The 22,979-nt window shown below is 40.5% G+C and overlaps 1 protein-coding gene across 1 annotated transcript in view; it reads right to left on the bottom strand.

Annotated features, from left to right (window-relative positions):
• Positions 1-11,282: 11,282 nt before the first annotated feature.
• MTMR12 (myotubularin related protein 12) overlaps positions 11,283-22,979 on the bottom strand; it is a 33,358-nt gene continuing 21,661 nt past the window's right edge. The window contains exons 10-16 of the mRNA XM_032096056.1: positions 22,365-22,489; positions 19,698-19,776; positions 18,036-18,106; positions 16,868-17,040; positions 15,974-16,141; positions 14,993-15,154; positions 11,283-14,002 (exon numbers count right to left, since the gene is read on the bottom strand). Coding sequence (XP_031951947.1) covers positions 13,427-14,002; positions 14,993-15,154; positions 15,974-16,141; positions 16,868-17,040; positions 18,036-18,106; positions 19,698-19,776; positions 22,365-22,489 — 1,354 coding nt within the window. The 3' untranslated portion in view covers positions 11,283-13,426. The remainder of the gene's footprint in view (positions 14,003-14,992; positions 15,155-15,973; positions 16,142-16,867; positions 17,041-18,035; positions 18,107-19,697; positions 19,777-22,364; positions 22,490-22,979) is intronic.

Raw genomic sequence — 22,979 nt, 5'->3', positions numbered from 1 at the left:
GAGTGTCTGGCATTATAGGAAAACCAAAGGCAGACATGAGAAAGTGCTGTGCACGTTTGCTCATTTCAAAAGCATTTTTTAAATTTCGAGTATTTCCAGATAGTCTCATTTTCTTATCTCCAGGAGAGTTCAAATGATTGCTGGTTCTTGAAATCTTTTTATTGTACTAGCATCTTCCTCCTTGTATCTGAGTGAAATTCTTCAGCACCAAGAATTTGAACCGGTTATTTTAGTATTGCAGTTATAGTACTGAAATCATACGGACAAAATTATCAGCCAGAGTGCTCTTTGTAATTGAGATGTCTTTTCGTTTCTACCCAGGGGTCCTGTTCAACCAGCATCCCTAGGAAAAATGTGCAGTTTTCTTGACAGATGTTCATTGTGCAAAATGAGTCCTATGAAATCTTCACCAAAACTTTCTTTGGTATTTTGGAAAAATTTAAAATGTTTAATGCAGTTAATTTTTTACAAGTTCAGCTTTGAAAAATCTTTACTTTACATCCTAATGTAACAAATGCTTTACTATCTGCTCCTTGTAACGTATATAAATACTCATCAACTGATTAAAAAATACATCAAGCCAGATGGCGCAAAGGAAATGTTTCCATAAAGTTGTAATTTACAAGATAACTAGTGATTAGAGCAGCATTCATGTTGTGTAAATAGAGAGTACTTGTGTGTATTCAGAGTGTGTGTAGAATAAATGTTGAATACTCTTGGTAGGTTTACACCCTCTTGTTATGACCAAAGACCCATGCAGAGAGAATCAAATAATGACTGGTAATTTTAGAACTGTGACTGTGAGGCAAACAGAGCTGTAGGGTCAGTGAGGGAGAAAAGTAGATTCCAGAAACTAGTAGTCACATAAACTCAGAAAAGGTGTGTGAGCAGCTGGGAAATAGAGGAAAAATCTAGAAGTATTTGGCAGCAGCCATCTCTGAGCCTCTATAAGAACTGTTGTAAGGGAGATAAAGCTGCATTTCCAAGTTACCTTGCTCCTGAGAAATCAGCCAAGTGCGTTGCACTCTCTGTGCTGCTTCTGGCAGAGGTGGCACACCCTGCTTGTGCTGGATGGTTTGTTCTCCTGATGGCAGCCAGGAGGTTGTGATTGTGGGGAATGCCAGAAGGTTTTTAAGTCTAGCACAGATGTCAATACCTTCCATAGTACCTTCTACTCAGGGAGAAAGAAGTACTGATAAACATTTGTAGATTGAACACATAGACATCTCTGGGCTGTCCTTCTCCCTGATTCATCCAAGCACCAAGCCAGGATGGAAGCATGTCTAATTAGTTTGCTAAAGTTATCTTTGAAAACATGGAAGAATAAAATCCAAGTCAAGTCCTAGGCAGCACTCTGTCTCACCATCTTGCTGTGAACTGCCTTGCATAGGTGACTGTGATAATGGGAGAAAATTCTGGAAGATGTTTTTTGGAGGGGATGTAGTTGCCCGTAATGGGGGAAGTTCAGAAGTGAGACTCAGCATCAGAGCACTCCACAGTACTTCCACCTTTCTGTGTTGACCTGTAATCCAGGTGCCTCTGCTGACTGCAAGGCAGAGAGCTTGAGAGTATTATCCTGTGAACTGTCCCCAAAAGGCTAAAACAAGCCAAATATGGATTGATCTTTTGGGGGTTTAATTCTGCACTGGATCATATCTGTGAAATCATATCACTCCTGTATCATATCATATCATATAATATCTCTTCTGTATTGTAAAATGGTATTATTGCTATATCATTTCTGTGGGATGGCTTTTAAAGCAATTTCACTGGCAAGCACTTTACCATCTATGCAAACATATAAATCTGCTGCAAAAGAGCTTCTATTGAAATGGAAATCTATTCATAGGGGATCTTCAAAGAATTTTTAAAGTAAATCTACACTGCAGACCACATTCTTAATTAATTGAATGGTTGGGACAAAGGCCAAAGGTTTAGGACATTCCCTGCATAATAGAGATTGATGAGCATTTTAGCATTAAACACAGTATTGTTCCTAAGGTTAGCCAGTTATTTAAAGATTTGTTGCTGTCCAGTTGAATAAGTACATTTTCATAAGTACTGATTGCATTTTACAGTTCATTAATGAGCTACAAATGTGTAAGAACTACTGCTATGTACTAATATAGCACCAAACATAAGACTGCATGCACAGAACTAAGTAAAGATCACAGAATCACAGAATATTCTGTGTTGGAAGGGACACACAAGAATCATCAAGTGAATGGCCCATATGGAGATCAAACCCACAACCTCGGCATTGTTAGCACCATGCTCTAAGCAACTGAACTCATCTCAGGGTTGAGAAGTACAATATTTAACCATGAAACAGAGAGCAAAGTGATTCTAGAATGTCTCCTGAGTTTTAAAACTAGTATTTGTAGCTATCACAGTGAATTCAAACTGAGCAGAAACCTGACTAGTAGTCAGGGACTGTCATAAAACTCTGAAAAAATGATAATTTTGCCATCAGCCTTGTACCTCTATAGCATGCTCATGTTTCTGCCTGTTAGTTTATTTTTTTTCTCCCTGAAAACTAGATTGGGGAAGAGGACAGGGGATTTGAAACTTCACTGTTGAAGGCAAAAAGAGCTAAAACAACACCAGAAATACAAAGCAGAGCTGGAAAGGTTATGTGCATGACTCTTTTCCTAAGGATGCTGGTATGGGAAAGGAGAACTCCCTATCCGAAAGCCTTGCTGGCTGCAGAGTGAAGCGGCAGCTTGGTGCATTTCCCTGCACGCCCAGACATGCAGGAGCAGTGAGCCTGACAAAAACCGTCTTGACAAACTTGGCAAGAGAATGGTTCCCTAAAACGCTTCTGTATCTGGGAGGAAAAGGGAAGAAGGTGTGAAAAAGTGCTTGCATCACTTGTTCAGTTTGATGCACTTGTGTCTCGCTGAGTTACTTCTGCATTGCCGTATTTATTTTTTCTAAAGGTTGACAGGCTAACATCTTGCAAATGTTAGCTTTGATCTGGCTGGAAGAAGCTTTCCTTTCCCCTTGAATCCATTTACATCATAACTCCAAGCCAATACAATGATATCTGTCTGCCTCAGAGCCTCAGGCTTTTAGCAGCAGCAGCGTGTGGCAGGTGACCCTCAGATCATTTTCCCATGCAGCTGCAGAACTGGCTACACAACACAGCCTCCCAAAAATCTGCCTCCCACAGCTCCTGGGGGCACTGGGATGCTCACAGCAATAAGCTACTTCAGTGAAGCCAGGATTAGACCTTCAGGGCTCCAATGACTTCCCCCGGGAGGAGAGATGGAAAAGGATTAGCAGCTAAATTATCGCTGGTTGCAAATTAAGATGAAAGTTGGAAACAAATCTTAGTGGAGAAACTCAGCTGATGACTGGTAATAAAAATACATCCAGCAGCCTAAAAAGATGGCCCTGGTGTGGTCCAGAAACCTCCAAACAACAGGGATGCACCCATGACAGGGGGCCCTTGGCTGCAGCAGAGGAATGAGAAGAGCTGCACAGTGTATCAGTGTTTTCACCTGCAGACAGTAAATCAAGATCTCTGCCTGGTTTACAAGGCATCTTTGGAAGAAAAAAAATAAAAATAAATCTCTTTCTGCTCTTGTTGAGGTACAACAAATGACATCTGAGCTTTCCATATTTATCACAGAATATGTCACACTGATGAGTCAGCCATCTGCATCAAGGGGCCCTACTTTGGTATGTATGGCCTTTTCTCACTAAGTGTTTTCCCTAATATTTATTTAGACATCAGCTTAATTCTCTTTGCCAAGGGATAAAACAATGGTTTTGATTAACAGCTATTTACTACACAGTTAAGCCCTTCAGAAAGAAAATTTAAAAAAACACGAACCCAACTAACAAAAAAATCTGTAAAAGATTGCCCCCTAAACTAAAACTATTCTCATCGTTCATAGCTTGTAAAGGAGCAGCAAAATACAAATCTTGTGTTTCTGCAGAACAAATGCATGAACAGGAGACACTTAAGCTTTTACTGGCCTTAATGGTCAAAACACACCTGTGGCTGAAACCCAGCAAGGTGATCTCCCACTGCTCACAGCAGGAGAGCAGGACCAGGCACTGCGCCAAAGCAAACAAAGCACTCCTTATCCTGGAAGCATGGTCCCACTCTGAAATACAGCTCTGCAAAAAACCCAAAAACCAAACAAGCCCATAACCAAAATTAGGACTTTCCCTCTTCTTTAAATCGAATGGGTTCTGTTTCCCTCGCTGCAAACTCAGCCTGGAACTGCAGAACCAACTTGGCTCTTCACCATCAGTCATAAACATCCTGCAGCCAGAACCAAAGCATTACTTACATCGGCACGACCCCAAGGTTATAAACTGGCCTCAGGTATGAATGTCATGTTTGACTATGCGTTTGTTCATCATTATTAACACAAGGCTAATACAAAGTGCTAAGGGTTTCTGACATCCTGTGTCATGACAGGAGCTATTTCTGATGTTTTGCAAGGCCACATTGCTCTTAGCTATACTACTGCATCAGAAGTAGAACTTCAGTAAGTGATTTTTATGAAGGTGTGCTTCAAGCAGACAGTAGCAGGGACTTCATTGTGCCATTAACATCAGGAAATCCAGCGTAGAATATGGAGGACCAAGACTGTTTAAGGAAGAAGATGATATTTTTATCACTTTCCATGTTTGTATTGGAAGGATAATGTTGCACAGAAATTACTATAAAATTTTAAAATACATAGGCAGATAAAACTAGTTCAAAGTAGACTTTTTACTATGTCTCTTTAGCACAACTGACAAAAATAAAAAATATCAAGATTCCTAATTCTGCTTCATCTGCCAGTTTGTCTTCCACAGGAAGAGACCTTTCTTGATCTGGGTGCATGGCCAGCTCAGTGTCCAATAGGTTACTCCAGTTAGGAGTAAAGCATCTTTGATGCAGTTTGGTTTATTTACAAAAATGTAAGAAGCCCTGCTGCTTTGAGCACAGGATAAATCAAACAGCTGGACACAGCTTCTTTAACACAGCTCTTTGAGCCAGCGCCTTTTTGCAAGGCTTCTCCTCTGCCAGTTCTCCACAGAGCAATTCTTCACTTCATGCTCCTCACTGCCATTGAATACATCTCAAAAATCTGACAGAATTGGCCAAAGTGGTCAGTGAGTGGTGGCACAGCTACTCCCTGCCCCATTATGAGACAGACTGCTTGGACTGCCACAGCTCAGCAGTGAGGATTTGGTGATGGCCACACTGAGATAACTTGGTTATTAATGCGACATGTACCTTCTCCTAGCAGGCTCAGGGAGACATTCAGGAGGCTTGGGAAATATGAATCAGTGGGTGCTTCTCACTAAACAACATTGTCCTACAAGTGTGGCTGCCTAAGTGGCCCCTCAGTGGCAGCCCAATAGTTAAACTAATTGAACAAAAGCTAATATAAACACATGAAATACATTGTCAACACCTTCTAATCTCAGCCATACCTAAAGGGACTGAAAATCCTGCTATAAAGGCTTTCAAAAATCTCACACAGTCGAAGAGATGCTGTTAAAGGATGCAATGTTTAAGTGTTTGTGGTGGGTTGGCCTTGGCTAGGTAACAGGTGCCCATCAAGGCCACTCTGTCACTCCCCTCCTCAACAGCACAGGGGCAGAACATATAATGAAAGGCTCATGGGCTGGGATGAGGACAGGGAGAGATCACTCAACAGCTACCACCACAGGTGAAACAGACTCAAGTCACAGATGTTAATTTAACTTACTGCCAATTAAATCAGAGTAGGATAATGAGAAGTAAGAATTAATCTTTAAAAGGCCTTCTCCACACGCACACTGCTTTTCCCAGGCTCAGCTTCAGGGTTTCCCTACCTTCACTCCCTCAGTGGCGCGAGGGGACAGGGAATGGAGGATGCAAGCAGTTCATCACATGTTGTCCCTGCTGTTCCTTTTTCGTCATGGGGAGGACTCCTCACACTCTTCCCCTGCTCCAGTGTGGGGTTCCTTCCAGTGAGACAGTCATCCATGGACTTCTCCAAGGTGAGTCCTTCCCCGAGACTGCAGTTCTTCATTAAATGCTCCAGCATGGGTCCCCTCCACAGGGTGCAGTCCCTCAGGAGCAGGCTGCTCCAATGTTGGTCCTTTATGGGCTCACAAGTCCTGCCAGCAAACCTGCTCCAGTGTGGGCTCCTCTCTCCACAGGCCACAGGTCCTACCAGGAGCCTGCTCCAGCACAGGCTTCCCATGGGGTCACAGCCTCCTTCGTGCATCCCCCTGCTCCAGGGTGGGGTTATCTGTGGGCTGCAGGTGGATCTCTGCTCCCCCGTGGACCTCCAGGGGCTGCAAGGACACAGCCAGCCAGCATGTCTTTTCCTCCACCTGTCCATGGAAAGAGTTAATCCTTCTATCCTCACTTCAATTCAGGTGTATTAAAGAATTCCTTTTCAGTCCTATGATTAAATTTACTTTTTTTCAGCTCCAGTTGGCACACTGAGGTGTTATTTTACTGACTAAATGTAACTTTTCAAAAAGAAATTTCTTGGCAGGGAACAGCCATTTACAATGCTCCTCTGATAAATGCAAAGATGTCAGTCAAGTTTTCCCTTAGTGCGCTGCAGCTGGGGATGCATTTGCCTTCTGAGGCTGGAAGGCAGCATGTTGTATATTAATAACTGAGAGGGAAAACTTTCAAGGAGGAGAACGATGTCCATCAGCCTAGACAGAATATTAATGTCCGCAACCAGAACAAGGAGGGCTATTATTACTTTAATAACATCCAAAGAGTATTAAAAAAGTTTATATTCAGTCATTTCCTGCTGCCTAAATCACTCCGGGTCCCTGGTAATTGTGTTTCAGCTGTTTCTAGCATTCATTATTGCCTGCAGAACTCCAGAAGTTTGCCATATTAATGCAGCCTCTACTTAATACCAAGCTATTGAGTAATGGTTTTACTATTACTGTATTTCATTTCACTAACTTGCCCTTTTTATCATCATTTCTGCCAGACAGCTATTCATGTGCAATTTGAATCATGAAAAGGACCATTGCTTTCAGAACAACATTAGGTAGATAAATTTTCATGGAAAATTAGAGAAAGTACTAGATTCTACACCTGAGAGAGATAATGGGCGGATTATGGACAAAGCAGATCACCTGCATTAAATCTAAATACAAATGAGAAGTAAGCAAGTAAAATATGCTGAAGAAGTGTGTGGGAGTAACCAATCAGCTCACCTATGTGTGGCTGAAGCTTTGAAGAGAACAGCAGGAACACACCAGGAATCCAAAATCACTTTCCGAGCGATTGCTGGTTTTAGATTACAAGTCAGAACACGGTATTTGCTTTTCAGCAGCTGCCCTCAATCACTGCTTACTCACAGCCCAGGCAGCATATGATGGTATTTAAGACTCTGCCAGCCCATCCAAAGCACAGCCTAGGGAACTACAGGCCTGAGGAGCATCAGAACATGTTTGATGGTCAGAGACTGCATTCTCTGGGTTTGCTCACCTTACTTAGACCTTCCTGCTGTGGCAAACAGGTCAGATCCAATGCAACTATACTTTAAATCATCCTGTAAGGTTGCCTACAGGCAACCTCAAAACACAGCTGGTTTGGATTGTGGTTTTTTCTTCCGTCTTTTTGTTTTCCCTCCGAAGTGTTCAATAGTTGGGGTTGGCCGTGTGTGTTATTTACAGCATTTCACCTCGATGCACATTAGAGGTGGTTCCCAGGATTTCTCTCTTTTTCAGCAGCACAGCAGCTGGAGAGTGACTTTCCCTGCACCTGTGGTTCCACCTTTCACCTCATCTGCTCTGACTGGGGACTGCCAGTTGAGAAGGGCACCCTCAAACAATCTGCTCCTGTTGTTTCCACCTGCATCCCCACAGGGTGGTTTGGATCAACGAGCTGATCTGATGGGCAGCTAATCCACAAAAGCAAAATACCAATTTCCATAAAATCAGCTGGCAACAGTGTGAGGGCACCGCTGGGCAGTGATTAGCAGGGCTCCCTCTGTCAGCTCCCTGCATTGCTGCACCCAATCTCAAACCTGCTGGAAGAACAGACCATCGCTCTGCTGTCACTTGTGCAGGCACCATCACAGCAAAGTGCTGAATCTACAGGAGATATGCTGCACTAGAAAACACCTTTTGGGATTATCACCCTGCTTTTCCTTCGATGCAGTTTTTGTTTGTAAAGAAAATGCTGTGCAGGAGGATTTTACTTACTCTAAATAAAAATAATAATAATTATTATTATTACAGGACAACTTCCAGAACTTCCATGCTCTGTATTGGCAGGGAAGTGAGAGACCTTGTACTTTGAGAACTGTTTAAGTCATCTGTAGTACTCCTTGTCTGGCTTTCAAATATTCCCACCACCTCCTGCAACAGGAAAAACTAAGTACAGCTGGCAGGTATGAAACCAGCCTTTTCCAAAATTAAATAAGCAGCCATCAGAAAAGCAACAAATATTTTCTAATGGCGAATCCACAGTGGAAAGTTTGGGATGGGAAACTGGAAAATACAGGAATTGGCTTGTAGGGAACAAACTGGGTTCATGTGTATAGTGAAGTCAAGGAGGGTGGTGAGGAACATCTTGTTTTGATTTATGAACTGGGGTCAAAGAGTGGAAATACCTTCTTGCATCACCAAAATGTGAAGAAATGTGCACTTATACCCTCTACATAAAATTAGCATCTCTGTCATCACATTCATGCATAAACGTACTTTAAATTAATGTCTCTAAAACAAAAGGAAAGGAGTCCCACTGATTGCAAAGTGAGCCCAAGGAGTTCTGACTTTTAAAAACCTGAAGAAGACTTGAAGATTTACACTCTATTAGCAAAACCTAATTCTAGCAGTGTTAGCTGTTCTTAGTTGGAAATTTTCCTCATATAGGAATAAAAATAAGGTTTTAAAGTGGCCTTTCAGAACTCGTAGAAGTATCAGTTGGTTTCCAAGAAATTCAATGGTTCCATAGACTGAATTTTGGCTCCTACAATATAATGAAAATTTTATTTCAGGACCCAGAAACAGACAATATGCAAGACAGAAAAAAAGTTGGATTGAGAGAAAATTGGGATACCTGACTTGACTATAAATGAGCAGATTTGCATTCTCCTACCCTGATGTCCTTACTAATGACACAGGGCATCTAATCTATGTTCTGTCCACCTACCTGCTTAGAAAACCAGTAAATAATTTTGACGGTATTTGACAAAAAATTATTTCAGAAGTTGCTAGATTCCAAGAGGCAGTCTGGAGGCTACATGGCCAGGCCATGCCAAGTCACGAGCATTTACTTGATCCCCCACGTACCAAGACACAGAGTTTGAGTTGTCCAGCAAGTCAGCAGCAGTGACAAACCCATAAACTGCTGGTATAGGACATGACGTAGGAACAGGGAGGAGATGGATGGAGACTGAAGATGCTCTGGCATGAACAAGGGCAGGAAATGCCAGAAGAAAGGACAAAATTGAGTGGTATGGCCGGACAAGCCAAGGCCACAGGAAATCAGTCTTCCTAGATCTTTTCACAAAGTAAATTTACAAATGCATTTCCTAGGCATGTGTTATCTGCCTGCTTTAAGCATCCAGGGATAACATTAAGGTAAGTGCCTATTTCATTTTACTGGGTTGCTGAAATGAAAAACAGGGAAACCAAATGCTTGCTGGAAGCAGAATAACATGCTGCAATATAGCGCCAGTCTTTACTGCTCTACGGGGCTCCACAGCAGCCAAGCCATGGCAGCACTGAGCATCCACTGCCCATCCAAACACTTGCCAAGGTAACAGCAGTCTTCTATTAACCTTTTCTCAGCCTCCACAGCAAGCTTAGCTTGACCCCAGTCAAACTTGCCTCCCAAGCAGAGGGAGTCCTCTGGGGCTCAGAACTGTGTGTTAAGTCTCTACCATGTTCTTCTAACACGGGCTGAACAACCCCATTGCTCCTGCCTTGGTACTCAACACCGTGGTGCCCTCCTCACAGAACTGTCTCTCCAGCTCAAGTATCAACTCTCCTTGTCTTCTGTGTCCACTCCTTTCCAAGTTAACTCTATCACCCCACCAAGTTCTGCCATCCTGCAAATGCTGGCAAAAAGCATTTGTCATGTTGACTTTATTACAAAACAAGAAAAAGGACGCAAGACCCTAGGAAGGGTTTTGCCCCTTCCACTCCCCCTCCCCCACCCCACCCCAGATCACCCTGGAAGAGAATGTATAGTTCTGTACACAGAATGCTCTTCTCTGACTCAGCTAAGTTCACTACTCAAATCTCCTTCCTGTCCCAGAAGATGAAGTCCTTCACACAATTACTTTTTAAAATAGAGTTTTATGCAAAACGTAGCTCTTTGTGAAGGAGCACCGAGCTGTAAATACTGCATGAGATCTCCAGGTAGTTTAGAATGAAGGTGACCTCTGCTGTGACAAAATTATTCCATTGGAAGAAATTCTCAACAGAGAGTATTCTGCTACCTCTGGAAAAAGTTATGCTTCCGTGCTTTGAGCACAAATGGAAAAAGCTTTAGCAGGAGCAAAAGATTAGGAGGGCAAGCTGGCTGCAAGCACCTTAATAAAGTACATGTTTGCATTCCATTATGCTGCACATCAGTAGCTGAACCTTTTCAATAGTGAATACAGTCTTAAATCAAAGCCAAGCGGTCAAAGTACAATTGCTGGTCTTTAGCAGGTGTGGGTGAGGCAGAGGCACACCTTGTGGTACAATGTGACCCATAGCTCTTGCTGTGTGGGGCTTCAAGAACAAAGCTGGCACAGTCTTGTAACATTCATGGCATTTTAGTGTTGTGATTTGCACTAAATCAACATATTTGTTTGTGCTGCCTTTGACCAGGGGCTAGCAATTTGTAGGGTCTTGAAGAAAGGGGAATTTTAAAATTTGTACTCCACAACTTACTGTGGTCACCCCTCAGTCCATCTCAAACACGCATCTGGTTCGAGAAACACCCCCTTGTGGCAATTTCAAGAAGTTGCTTAGTGTGACAATGCAAGAACAACTTTTGCCTTGGACACGGGGAAAGTACATTGGTAAGACAGAAATCAACAGTGTTAATAACCCCCACCACTACAGATACTCAGCAGACAGTTCCTAGGTCCCCTTTAACTTCCCACAGTCACCCCACTTCACTGCACTGAACTTTCCTCCCTCCTGCACCGATGGCACCTCTCCAAAAGTACAGCGAGATCAAAACTGCACAGCTTCCCTGTAACAGTCTGCAAAACCAGGATATAACCAGAAAAGCCTTGTCACTGCAGATTGTCAAGTCTGCTGTGATTTAGTTATTTAAACATACATTCTCATTTCAGGACAACTATGTCAAAATGTATTTTTATTAACACTCTTCAAACAGCCTGTTAGAGAGAAGTAACAGTATGTGACAAAAAGAAAAAGGAAAAAAAGAAGATAAAAACCTGTAGAGCTGCTAGCTTGCATTCAGTGTCAAAACCTGGAGGTATAAACAGAAGCCTGGAGTAAAAATAGGAAGTATATTTCCAATCCTTCAGTGCAGAAAACCAGCAACAATGGTATTTACTCTACATTAGAAGTGTTCCCATGTTCAATTCCAGATATATGCTTCTCTTCTATATATATTTCTGATAACTTATGTACAAATAAGATGTCCAACATCCATTCTTTAATACAAATATGTGATCTTCATGACTGAAATATTACAACAGTTTGATCAAAAGTATAGAAAAATCATTTTAATATCTTTTTTTTTTAATGGCAGCATTTAAAAAACCCCATCCTTAAACCCAAATGACCTTCGAATGACAAGTATTTCTTCACTGTAATAATACACTGCTCATTCAACATGCAAAGTATTATTGCATACATGAGTCACATGAATTACATGAATTAAGTCTGAAGGAAATGTGCCGTACAGCCCATTCTAGCAAGTGCTAGCTGTAAAGATAATATGTATCACAGAAGAAAGCATAAGTACTAGTGTATTTTTAAATAAACCACTACAAACTCAAGTATTGTCCTCGCACTAAGACTTTAAGGCAATTAAGAGCTGGGAAGCTTCAGTTTGGCACAGCTGCATCAAGCTCTCCCCATTTCCCAGTTACGAGAATCTATTTTTAGAGGGCTGCTGATGAATTGTTGCTATACATTAATACAACTCAGTATGAAGTGATAAGTTAGTAACGAAAGTTTAATATCCCCAGTTTCACCGAGCTGATCAAATTTAAGCAACAGTTTATCCACCAGCTAAGTTTTCCAGCATGGATTTTTGAATTATTATGAGAACTTCTCAGTGTAACTCATTTTATGACTTGAATCTGTTCTTGGGGTATTACACAATTTAAGGGTTCAAAACAGATCTGACAGTCAAATAATATTCAGCTCTATAGAGGATAATTATTTGCAGTAAAAATACTTTGTATAAACATACACACAGTAGATCCAAGTCAACAGGCATTTCTTTATGGCTTTTTTCACTGAGGTACTGTTGTAACATCCAGCAACAGGACACAAGTGTTCTATGGTATAAACACCACATTCATAAGCTCTACCACCAACTCAGGACAAGTGGCAACAGACTGCAAATCCTGCAGGATTACAGGAAAAGAGTCATCCCTGCTATGTGGAGAGTCTCAGTGCAAGCTACAGAAAGCCTTAAAGGCAACTGGCATCAATGGGGGAAAGTTAAAATGAAAGTCTCACTCCACTTAAAAGGAGAGAAAAAACACTTGTGGCAAATTGAAATCTCATTCCTCAAAATTAAGAGCAAACAATATTCCAAGGCAGCAAGGGCATGTAGCATAGCAGCCATACATTAAGACTTGAAATGTGTCATTAAGCTCTTGCATCTGACCTTTGAGTTAAGTGCATGCACAGGCTCACAGCAACCAACCTGTGACTGTGACACCACACAGAATAACAGTGACAAAGGGGAGGGGGCATGCACCGGACTTCTGCTGATCCAACAGCAGACAGAAAACCCCTGGTGACCACAAATGTGTTCTTCAACTGTCAAAAGCTGATCTGTGAATGCACAGTTGGTTGCTTCTTTCACTGCTTACTTTACGTGGGGGGGAAATGCAAATCACAGCAGTCCATTATTCCCAGTACTCTTAGCATAAGGGGAAAGAGATGTTCTGTAAAGATAGCATGATTGTTGCCATATGCGTTTATCATTCCACCTTTATAGCAGGAATTTTATTTGCTGTTTTTTAACAGCGGCCATATCATTACTCCAGCCAAGACTCCCACTTTTATTACACCTATGCTAAAAATATGTTTCTGCAATAAATATTGTTGGGAGTGAAATTGAAGTTCAAAACATGCTCAGTTAATTACAAGTAGTTCTTTCCAATCAAGCTTTTTTTAACCCCACAAACTCATTGAACATGTTGCAGATCCTCGAGTGCCTTATATGAAGATACAGCACAACATTTAAAACTCAGTGCTTAGCCATATACAATCCATACTGTAATCTATACACATGTTATAACATATCCCCACTTAGATCAACAAATTCATCATCCCTCTTGACCAAGTCATCTTCATCTTCCAAGTCTTTCCAGGTGCTAGTGGGTAAAGCTGGTTTGACAGACTGTCTCTGAAGTAAAGCAAATGGAAACAAGGATGACAAACGGGCAGAATTTCTCAGCATGGGAGCAGAATGTACATCTCCAGACACAGCCTGACTGTGCTCTTCAACCATTTTCACCTGCAGGCTTTGTACTTCCTCCATCAAGTCCAGAATCTTGGCAGCTGTAGCTATTGTTCCACCTCCGTGAAGCTGGGCCTCAGGAATCCATCGTAGGTAACGCTGTGCCCAGACTTTGATTTCGGGGCCATCGATGCGTGGTAACAGAAGACCATGGTAGTCAACAGGTTTGCTATGCCAGCTATCATAAAACTCCCTTAAGTTATTAGGGGGCTCATCTGAAGAATTTATGAACTTGCCAATTCTTTTACCCAGAATGTTTTTAATTAAGTGATCTGTTTCCTCCCTGAAAAATCCTCTCTTTGTGGAAGGCTTTGCCTGTGTCAGTGGCAATGAAAGTTGCCGTTGATGCTTTAAGAGGAAAGAAAAATATTCAGATAAATATTAATGGAATTTCCGAAAGCAGCTTTAAGAGGAAGAAAAAGTTGTATTCAGAAACTATTTGCAAGCAATAGTCTCTTGAACTATATAGCAAAGCAGTGGCTGTGTTCAAACTGTTATTTTTCAATACATCGAATACTTCACAGAGTGTACTTATTGCCAGCTACCTTCCCTGCACTAACCAAAAGTAACACTGATAAAGAAACTTTCTTTGAAAATGCCAAATCCATTGCTTACGTTCAAGTATTACAAATGTTCATGTTTAGTTTAAGCTAGTTGGAAATCAGAGAGCACTTGAATTATAGGTTTTTATCCAGTGGTCCCTCGCTCCATCTCAGATTAATGCTGTAGATCATACTGGCAGTGTCTCACTTGGGAGTGCTTTGTACAGGACCGAATTTAACCAATAAATTACAATTGAAAGAGGCTACTCCAAACAAACATTTTTCCCTGAAGTAGTGCTACTTTCCAGCAATGAAGTGGTCCATCCATAATCCTCCATACCCCAGACAGTTTTTTGCTGTTGTTGGTCCCCCTCCCACTCCAAGTGCAGACACACACTCCAGTTACATTCAGACAAAATTAGGGAGGCAATTACAAACCTGCTATGTATTTCAATTATGTACTCCATGGAACAACTAAATGAACTCCCTTCAGACATGTCAGTGCAACTCACCTGAATGTTAAATCTCATGACTTACCACTATACTTGCACAGAAGTATGAAGAAAAAGAATCCCCAGCTTCATGGCTATGAATAGTTACTGTAAAACAGTTATTTTCAACTGAGGTGGATGCAAATTTGGTTCTTAAAACCCAGGTGGGTCTGAGGTACACATGCATTTTGTCAATTAAAAAAAGTCTGCACCAATACTTTCACTGTGAGTACATTTGAAATAAGAGGTGTGCAAAATATTTCTAGAATTGAAAAAATAGTTTAGTTTAGCAGCACGTATCTTACTTTGAATCGCGCAGTCTTCCGTTGACTTTTATCTGGTTTTGGTTTCTCTGCATAAAGAGGGTTGTTCAGAAAAGCCTGGGCCTTGCGGTCAAACTGCACAGACCAGTCCCACACAGTAAGGAATCTGAAAGGACCACCTTGTGTCTTGAGGCTTTCCCCACTCTGCCAGAACGAACAGGTCACATTTAAATTCTGCTAGAAGGGAATTCTGACCAAGTCAAGGTGAAATTAAGAAACTGGCTTTTCAGAAAAAAGGCCACAGAGTTGCAACAACACTTGTGATTTCTATGTGTTCAAAAACCAAACAAAAACAGTGCAATTAAGACTTTCACAGATTAAAATAAGGTTAAATAATCGCAGGAAAAAAATGGTTTTGAACCTTGGGCAGGAGACAGACACTTGGATTCTTTAAACACAGGGGGAATGTTAGGATTCCAAACGACAAAAGTTAACGACAGTCATGCAGTGCTACTGGTCTAGATTTTGTGATCAATGATTTATTTGTATGAAAAATAGTTATCTTCACTTTTTCCTTTAGTCTCTGTGCAGCCCTGCAGAGGATACTCCCATTGCTCCCAGCTTCTTAGGCTAGAGAAGAGCATGAACCAAATACAAATCAACATTCAGGAGATGCTGATTTTGGAACACAACAGAATATACGATACAAGAATTTTGTAGATAACTTATTCTGCAGGACAGCTGGATAGTCCTCATAGGTTAGGGAGCTCCAATTTCACTGAAGAATATTAAAACATGAAACTACAACCACACGTTACAAGTTACGTATTCCTTCTGTTATTATAAACTCCAAGTCCTGAACTTGACTCCTTATGGCCAAAATTCCACTTGTTCACCCTTCAAGGCACTTCAATGAGTAAGGAAAAAGGCACTGTTGGGAATTAGCTTTTTTTGAGTGTTCCTTGTTTGTTGGTTAAACTCATTGTCCAACAACAACGCGTCCAAGAAATACCAAACCCTTACCTTATTAGTGTCTCTTTGATGTTGAGAGTTGAAGAAGAAAGTGCTAAAAATAGGCACATAGAGGCTGTCTGATAAGACAGTTAAGTAAGTTTCTGTGAACTCGAATGCAGGAGGATACTGTTGTACCAGCTGCCAAACACAATTTAGCAGGAGCAGAAAAACAGGAGCCTAAGTAAATAAAATATTTCATTGGTTTCAAAAAAAGTTAAAATTGTTCCACCATGCAGACTTATTTATTTTATAGTATTTAGTGCCTCCAAATACAAATCTTAAGGCAAGAAGCCTGATTAAGTACAGAACTGCTGCATATATACTTGGCTGAACTCTGAAAAAGTATTATCTGAGCTACCCTTGGCCAATTGTTGACAGAAGAGGTGAGCACTTTCTACTCTGAATTTGAAAGTTGCCACCATGCAGCATTTTAAGGGTGGCAAAGCAAAACTAGTTTATAACAATTCTTCATCAGAATGAGTCAGTTTACATCTATTATTTCAATTCTGTATAGCAATCTGATCTAGTCCCAAAGCAAGACTGTCTTATATTTATTATTTATACTATGTATAAAGCTGATCTCTAGATGTGACAGGAATAAGGCAATTAACTTGAGTTACTTCTATGGATGCTACTACCATTTAACACAGTTTTCAAGGGCACAAGATATGACTTCCAAAAGACTCCAAGACTGGGAAATTTTGCATTTGTCCTCCTCAATAATAAAGCCACTGCTGACCTCTGAACAGCAAAAACAGTGTCACTGTACAAACATCAACCCATAGAACAAAACACTAAAGATCATCAGAGTAACTGGATCTTCTGGACTAACAGCTAAATCCCTCCTTGTGCTGAGTAAGCTTGTAAATAGAAAGTAAAGAAAGCAATTTAAAGAAATCATACCTCCTCTTTTTCACTTTTGTGTAAGTGGTTACAGCGATCCAAAAAGCCATGTCCTCCAATCACCCACTCCTTCTGAATAAGGCTCTGAAACCCTGACTTTGTTCTGCTGTATGAATCCATCATCACTTGAACCAGACTCGAGATTACACAGCACAGATCAGTAGCACTCTCTTCTACAAGGGAGAGTAGAAACAATATTCTTTACTGAGTCATTCCTCAAACTTTGTGTATGAAAGCAAAGCATTGCCACGTTCACATAAACAAAATTGTATTTCAGGATCAGAGCAGCACAGAAATTTTTGCAAGTCATAGAGAAGTTAATCCATGATTTCAAATATAACGTTACTTACACATTTATCCTAGGAAAACACTTTGACAATAAAACCTGCAAGCCCCAACCTTTACCACTACAACTTGCCTGTGCCATTCAGTCTCCCACAAAGCACACCCTGCCCCTCAGCCCCTTACCCTTCCTATCCTCCATGCCTTTTTTCACAAGGTGTGAAACTGTCTCCTCGTGCAACATATATTCTTCACCTTTCCAAAAGGTGCCTCCAGAAAACACCTCTTTCCTGTGCTAGGTTTCTCAAATGGCAATATAGGGAAATACCCAACTAAATTTCCAATCCAAGAGTCACTTAATGGTTAACATTAGGTTTGGTTTTCCGTATGATTACTTTGTCTAGAAAAATAAAGTGCTCAACATGTTTACAGTAGGCATATTCTTCCACATATTTTTAATAAAGAGGCTACAGAATATCCAGCATATATCTAGAAAATATAAAGGTTGTTTTGCAAAGTTTTCTTATTACTGGTCCTTTGTGTAGTTATGGCTCCCCTTCCTCTTAAAGGGCAGCAAAGGGTCTAGGAGACCCTAAATAAAATAAACTGGGCAACAGGAATGTTACCCCTTCTTTACGCATGACTCTCCTGACAATTTATCAGCAGCTTTCTCATTCATATCCTATCTTAGCCTGGAACAGTGCTTACCATATTTTTTTAACTATAGGAAGCATTTCCAGGAGTGTGAGAGATTTAGGTGCTTTACTCTTACTAGTACGGTACGAATTTTAGCAAGTCTCTACTGTAATTATAAACTTACAGCTTAAGCTACTTCAAAATTAATTTTAAAAAATAAATATATAGGACTATCTCATTAAATACGTACCTATGAGGAGAACATTTGTATGCTGTATTTCCAGACACTCAGCAACTTCTATTGCTTTCTTCAAGACTCTCCTGTTTGGTACAGGAAAAGTTAAGTGAAGTTTCTTGTATTAGTTTCCCCTAGACAGGGCTAGAATGCCATACTTGAAACTTGACTAGTTCTTTAAAACACAAAACCCATGCTCACTTTGTGTAAATGAAGAACCGTTTAGCTTCAAGAACATTTTATTTGGCCATTAACCATGCACTTTCAGTTGCTATGATACAATACTTTATTTTGGATCAGCAGCAGCCATCACACCCTGAAGTGTTAAAATTGCTAAGAACCAGATCTTTATCCTGGAAAGAGTCAACATCACCACATTTATGTTCTAATGTACTACATACTACATTTCTTCCAAAATCTGGTTTTAAGAGGCAGATGGAAGAATGACCAATCACCTCTTTTAAACACTCAGACAAAATTTATTCAGAGAACGTTATTACACAAGGAAGACTGAGTAGACTTACAGATCACATAAAATCAGATGTAACACTGTTGGTTTCTAGATCTAAATCTTCATAAAGTTAATTATTTTTTGCAAAAGCCTGCACACAAATTAGAATTTTTGCAATAGCTTAGGCCACTAATAGAAGCTGACCGTTTATTTCTTAAGTGTGGAGTTGTCAGATTCTTTGTTCTATCATCTAGAACATGTGAGAAGGCATTCCTACTAACTGCAAGAGCCAAGAACAGGCTGATCCAGGAACCAACTGGATCCAAGTATGGAAATGACCAGTCTCAAAACAACCTAAGGATAGCAATCTGGCCTGGCTTTTACTTCCAACTACTTGTGATCTTGGTCATGTCAATGGATTTCTCAACATATGGTCTTCACTAGAACCTTCAATAAACACATACATTTAAATTCTGGATTAACGAGTTAATAACTATCAATATTTATTAAGACTAGAAGGGACTGGAGCTGACTGCAGAAGCACCTCATGGTAATTAGCTGATCACAGAATAAACTGACAGGCAAAAGAGCTAGCACAAAGTAACACTGAAAACAAAATTCCTCAGCATTCCACTACAACAAGCCTTAAGTTAGCCAACACCATTCCAACACTTACTCACTCTGGACTGCTGAAAGAAGAAAAGAGAACTTAAGGAACAATCAGGACAGGAGGGGGACAAAACTGAGAAGAAATGTCATTTTATCAATCTTTGGTGGGCTAACATCTCAAACACTGCACTTCATCTCATCCTAAAGGACATTACAGAAGTAGAGAGTACAGAGAAGAATGGCAAGGCCAGTAAGAGAAACAGAATAGTTTCATGCAAGGAACAAATAGGATTCTTGAGCTTGGAAAGAAGGTGACAGTGCAGGACAGAAATTATCTGGATCTATAGTTTTAAAAAGCTTTCTGGAAAAGTTGTAATTGGAATGGTCTGCTAATTCTCACATCCTTTAAAGCGGTAGGCTTAACACAAGTCTGCACTGTTAGAAACACTGTCTCAAGTTGCAGAAATAAGATATATAAATGGAACCATAAGCCCGTCTTAATTTTTTTCCTACTGGCAGTAAAGAATGTCATTCAATTTCAAGAAACTAGCTAGAAAACCCACTACAAATGCATTTACCAACAGTTTGAAACACAGAAAGCTGAAGATAGAGCAAACCTGATTATTTCTAGCCAGTTTGTGCTCTCCAGTAATGAAAACCATTTCACATCAGTTGCCCAGAAGTCTGTACTGTTATCTGCAAAAAGAAGAGGAAAAACAAAAAATTGATTCTTTCACACCTACATACATACATAGTAATAATTAGCAGCCATCCATTGTATTCCCCTTCAGTTATGAACTGGTACAAAACAACCAATACTAAGGAGTCAGCAAATCTCAATCACTGTTAAAGCTGACACCTTATAACTAAATAAGGAAGTGAAGTAGTCCTACAAACACCAGCAGGTTTATAGCACCACAGCCTTTTAGAAAAGGTATGTTGAAGGTTCATGGCAATCAAACCAGGTAAATAAATCTGTTGACAAAATGGAAAAGAAATACAAAAGTTTAATCAGAGATGATGATCCACATAAAGCTTAACTATAAAGAGGCTGGATTTTGAAAATCATTACCATCGCAGCCAGAAACATCAATGGGTTTTAGAAGCAGGTTATAAAAATCTATGGAATTTAAGAGCTACCTGAAAAATGTTTTAAACAGTTTTTGTTGCAACTAAAAAAAAGACATTAAAATACAGAAACAGGGAGGCCAAGTTCAATACCACAAAGTCATTAAACTCTTATGTATTTCGCTAGGACTTTTGTAGGTTTTTTGAAATGCCACCTAAGTCTCCACTGCGTTTATTTCTATCAAAGCCAGTCAATAGACATTGGAAAGCTTTCACAAGCTGATACAGTAAATTAAAACCAGAATAGATTACATTTCCTGCATGAGGCAAACCTTGAAGCACAAGGCCTACAAACAGTTCTACTAGTGAGAAACCAGATACACTCACTTCCCTCCTCCCCTACCCTTTCAATGATAGCTTCAGTTCCATATGTTTCTGCGTAACTGCTCACCTCCCCGAGTCTCTTTCCATACACATCTGGTGTTCAATTCCAGCACATACACATACACACACTTCTGTCTCTGCTGCATCTTTCACGTATGCCTCAAATGCATGAGCATATACATGTTTTGTTCCTGTAGCTGTTCTGCCTCCATACCTCTCCCCCTCATTTGGCTCTTTACTCATTTAAATTCCTCTCCCAATTTCTTTCACCCTGGCCATAGAAACTAGTTCTTCACAAAAGCACTAGAATGCATCTTCAGAATTCTGTTCCATTAGATGTAGTTTTCACCAAATCCTACCACACTCACAGTAAAGAATTTCTGCCTAATATCTGATCTAAACCCACCCATTCTCCCCTGTCCTATCATTTCATGCTCTTGTCTGGAGTTCCTCTCCAGTTCTCTTGTAGCCCCTTCAGGCACTGAAAGGTGCTACAAGGTCTCCCCGAAGCCTTCTCTTCTCCAGGCTGAACAACCCCACTCTCTCAGCCTTTCCTCACAGGAGAGATGCTCCATCCCCCCGAGCATCTTGGTAGCCTCCCCTCTGGACTGGCTCCAGCAGGTCCCTGTCCCTCCTGTGCTGGGACCCCAGAGCTGGATGCAGTGCTCCAGGTGGGTCTCAGCAGAGCGGAGCAGAGGGGCACAATCCCCTCCCTCCCCTGCTGCCCACGGGGCTCTGGATGCAGCCCAGGACACGTTTGGCTCTCTGGGCTGTGAGTGCCATGGCCAGGACAAGCTGCCTATACCATATTAACTAGCCAGAACAGGACAAAAGTAATGGTTAATGTGTTCAGACTTTAAAAGATGGTAATAAGGTAGCAAATTTCTGTAAGATCTTATTACTTCTGCAAAAGCTTACCTGAACATTTTTCTCAGACTGCAAGTGCATAGTGCCATACTCAGTGAGGTACAGTCTACTATCAAACCTTATTTAAAAAGCTCCAAGAACAAAACACTTACTGGATTACAGTTTTAACACATTCTCCTTTCCATGAATATAAGACAATGAATGATATAATTACATCATCAAAATACAGAGTATTTCCTGAGACAGGTTAAATGACTTAAATTCAAGCTTTGGCCTTTTTCCTACAGAGGGTGAGTTACGAGAAACCACATAAAAAGATAAGTAACTATATTTAGCTCTTAAGATTCACTGTGGATTTGACAGTGTATTCTAGACAAAATCCTCGGTGTGAAACTCTAATATCTCATATTAAAAATGGAGTGGATCTTTTTTCATCTCAGGAGATGAGGTCGAAGTGTTTCATGACAGCAAAATAGTTGGAAAGTCTCAGAAGAAAAAGTCTGAAAGCCTAGAGCATACTTTCACATGGCTCCCATTTTATTGCTTCCTAAAGGACAGAATTTAAGTAGCTTCATGTTTTGAGATGTGACTAGTGGGTAACAACACCTAGTGCAAAAATGAATTAGCATTTAGTCTGCACTCTTGACAGGGCATAAAGGCTTTTTAAAAGGTTGACCACAGTAGACTGAAAAATCTTCCCCACAAACTTCACTCCAGCTAGTGTGTTCCAACTAACAGTTAAGACTCTGCTCCCTTTTAAAGTAATTTTCAGATACTGTGACAGCTTAGCAAGCAATGGTTAAGTCAAAGAACTACAAACCTTCATTCAGACATAAGCAGAGTCTTCAGTTATGTATTTTAAAATCTGCTTTTAACCACCTTCAAAATCAAGACACCAATCAAGAAAATTACTGCACTCATGAGACACAGCACATCATCATGCTTTGCTTTAAAGTCTGACTTACCTATCAGAAACAGCTGTTTAAATCTTGTGTATGCAGTCTGGATATCTTGCAGAGATGGAAGGCTGCTTGACAAGTCATCCATCTTCAGGAGCTCATAGGGAGGTTTGCTAATTGTCTTACAGATTCTAAATCAAACCATCAAGAGATTAAAGCCTTCTGCTTCACAAGTCAAATAATACACCAACTACTATCACTGAAGACAAAATTAACAGGCACGGTTTGTGAAAGAGTTGTAATACCAGAAGATAGACACCCTAGAAAGCTAGTGGCCTCCATGCATTTTTAAGTACTGGCTGGAAGCTTGCCTACAGGCTTATAACAAGATTTGAAGCTTTTAACCATTACACCAATAAAACTATATTTGTGCCTCAGTTATGAATATTGCAAGCAGTACTTGATTTTTACTACTGTTTTCTTCACTAGATACACCAAAATCACTTTACTAGGGGGCTGCTAGAGGTGTATCCAGAAAGAAGAGATGGATAGAAACACCCAAACCTCCCAGCAGAAGCTTACAATTTCTCTTGACTTTTGCCAACCAGATTCTCATACCTAGCTGCCAGGTCTTCTAATGAAACACGTGAGTAAAGGAAATTACCTGGATTCAAACAAGAC

This window comes from Corvus moneduloides, chromosome Z (assembly GCF_009650955.1).
Source record: "Corvus moneduloides isolate bCorMon1 chromosome Z, bCorMon1.pri, whole genome shotgun sequence".
Taxonomy (NCBI): Eukaryota; Metazoa; Chordata; class Aves; order Passeriformes; family Corvidae; genus Corvus; species Corvus moneduloides.
This window is presented reverse-complemented; position numbering and strand designations above follow the sequence as displayed.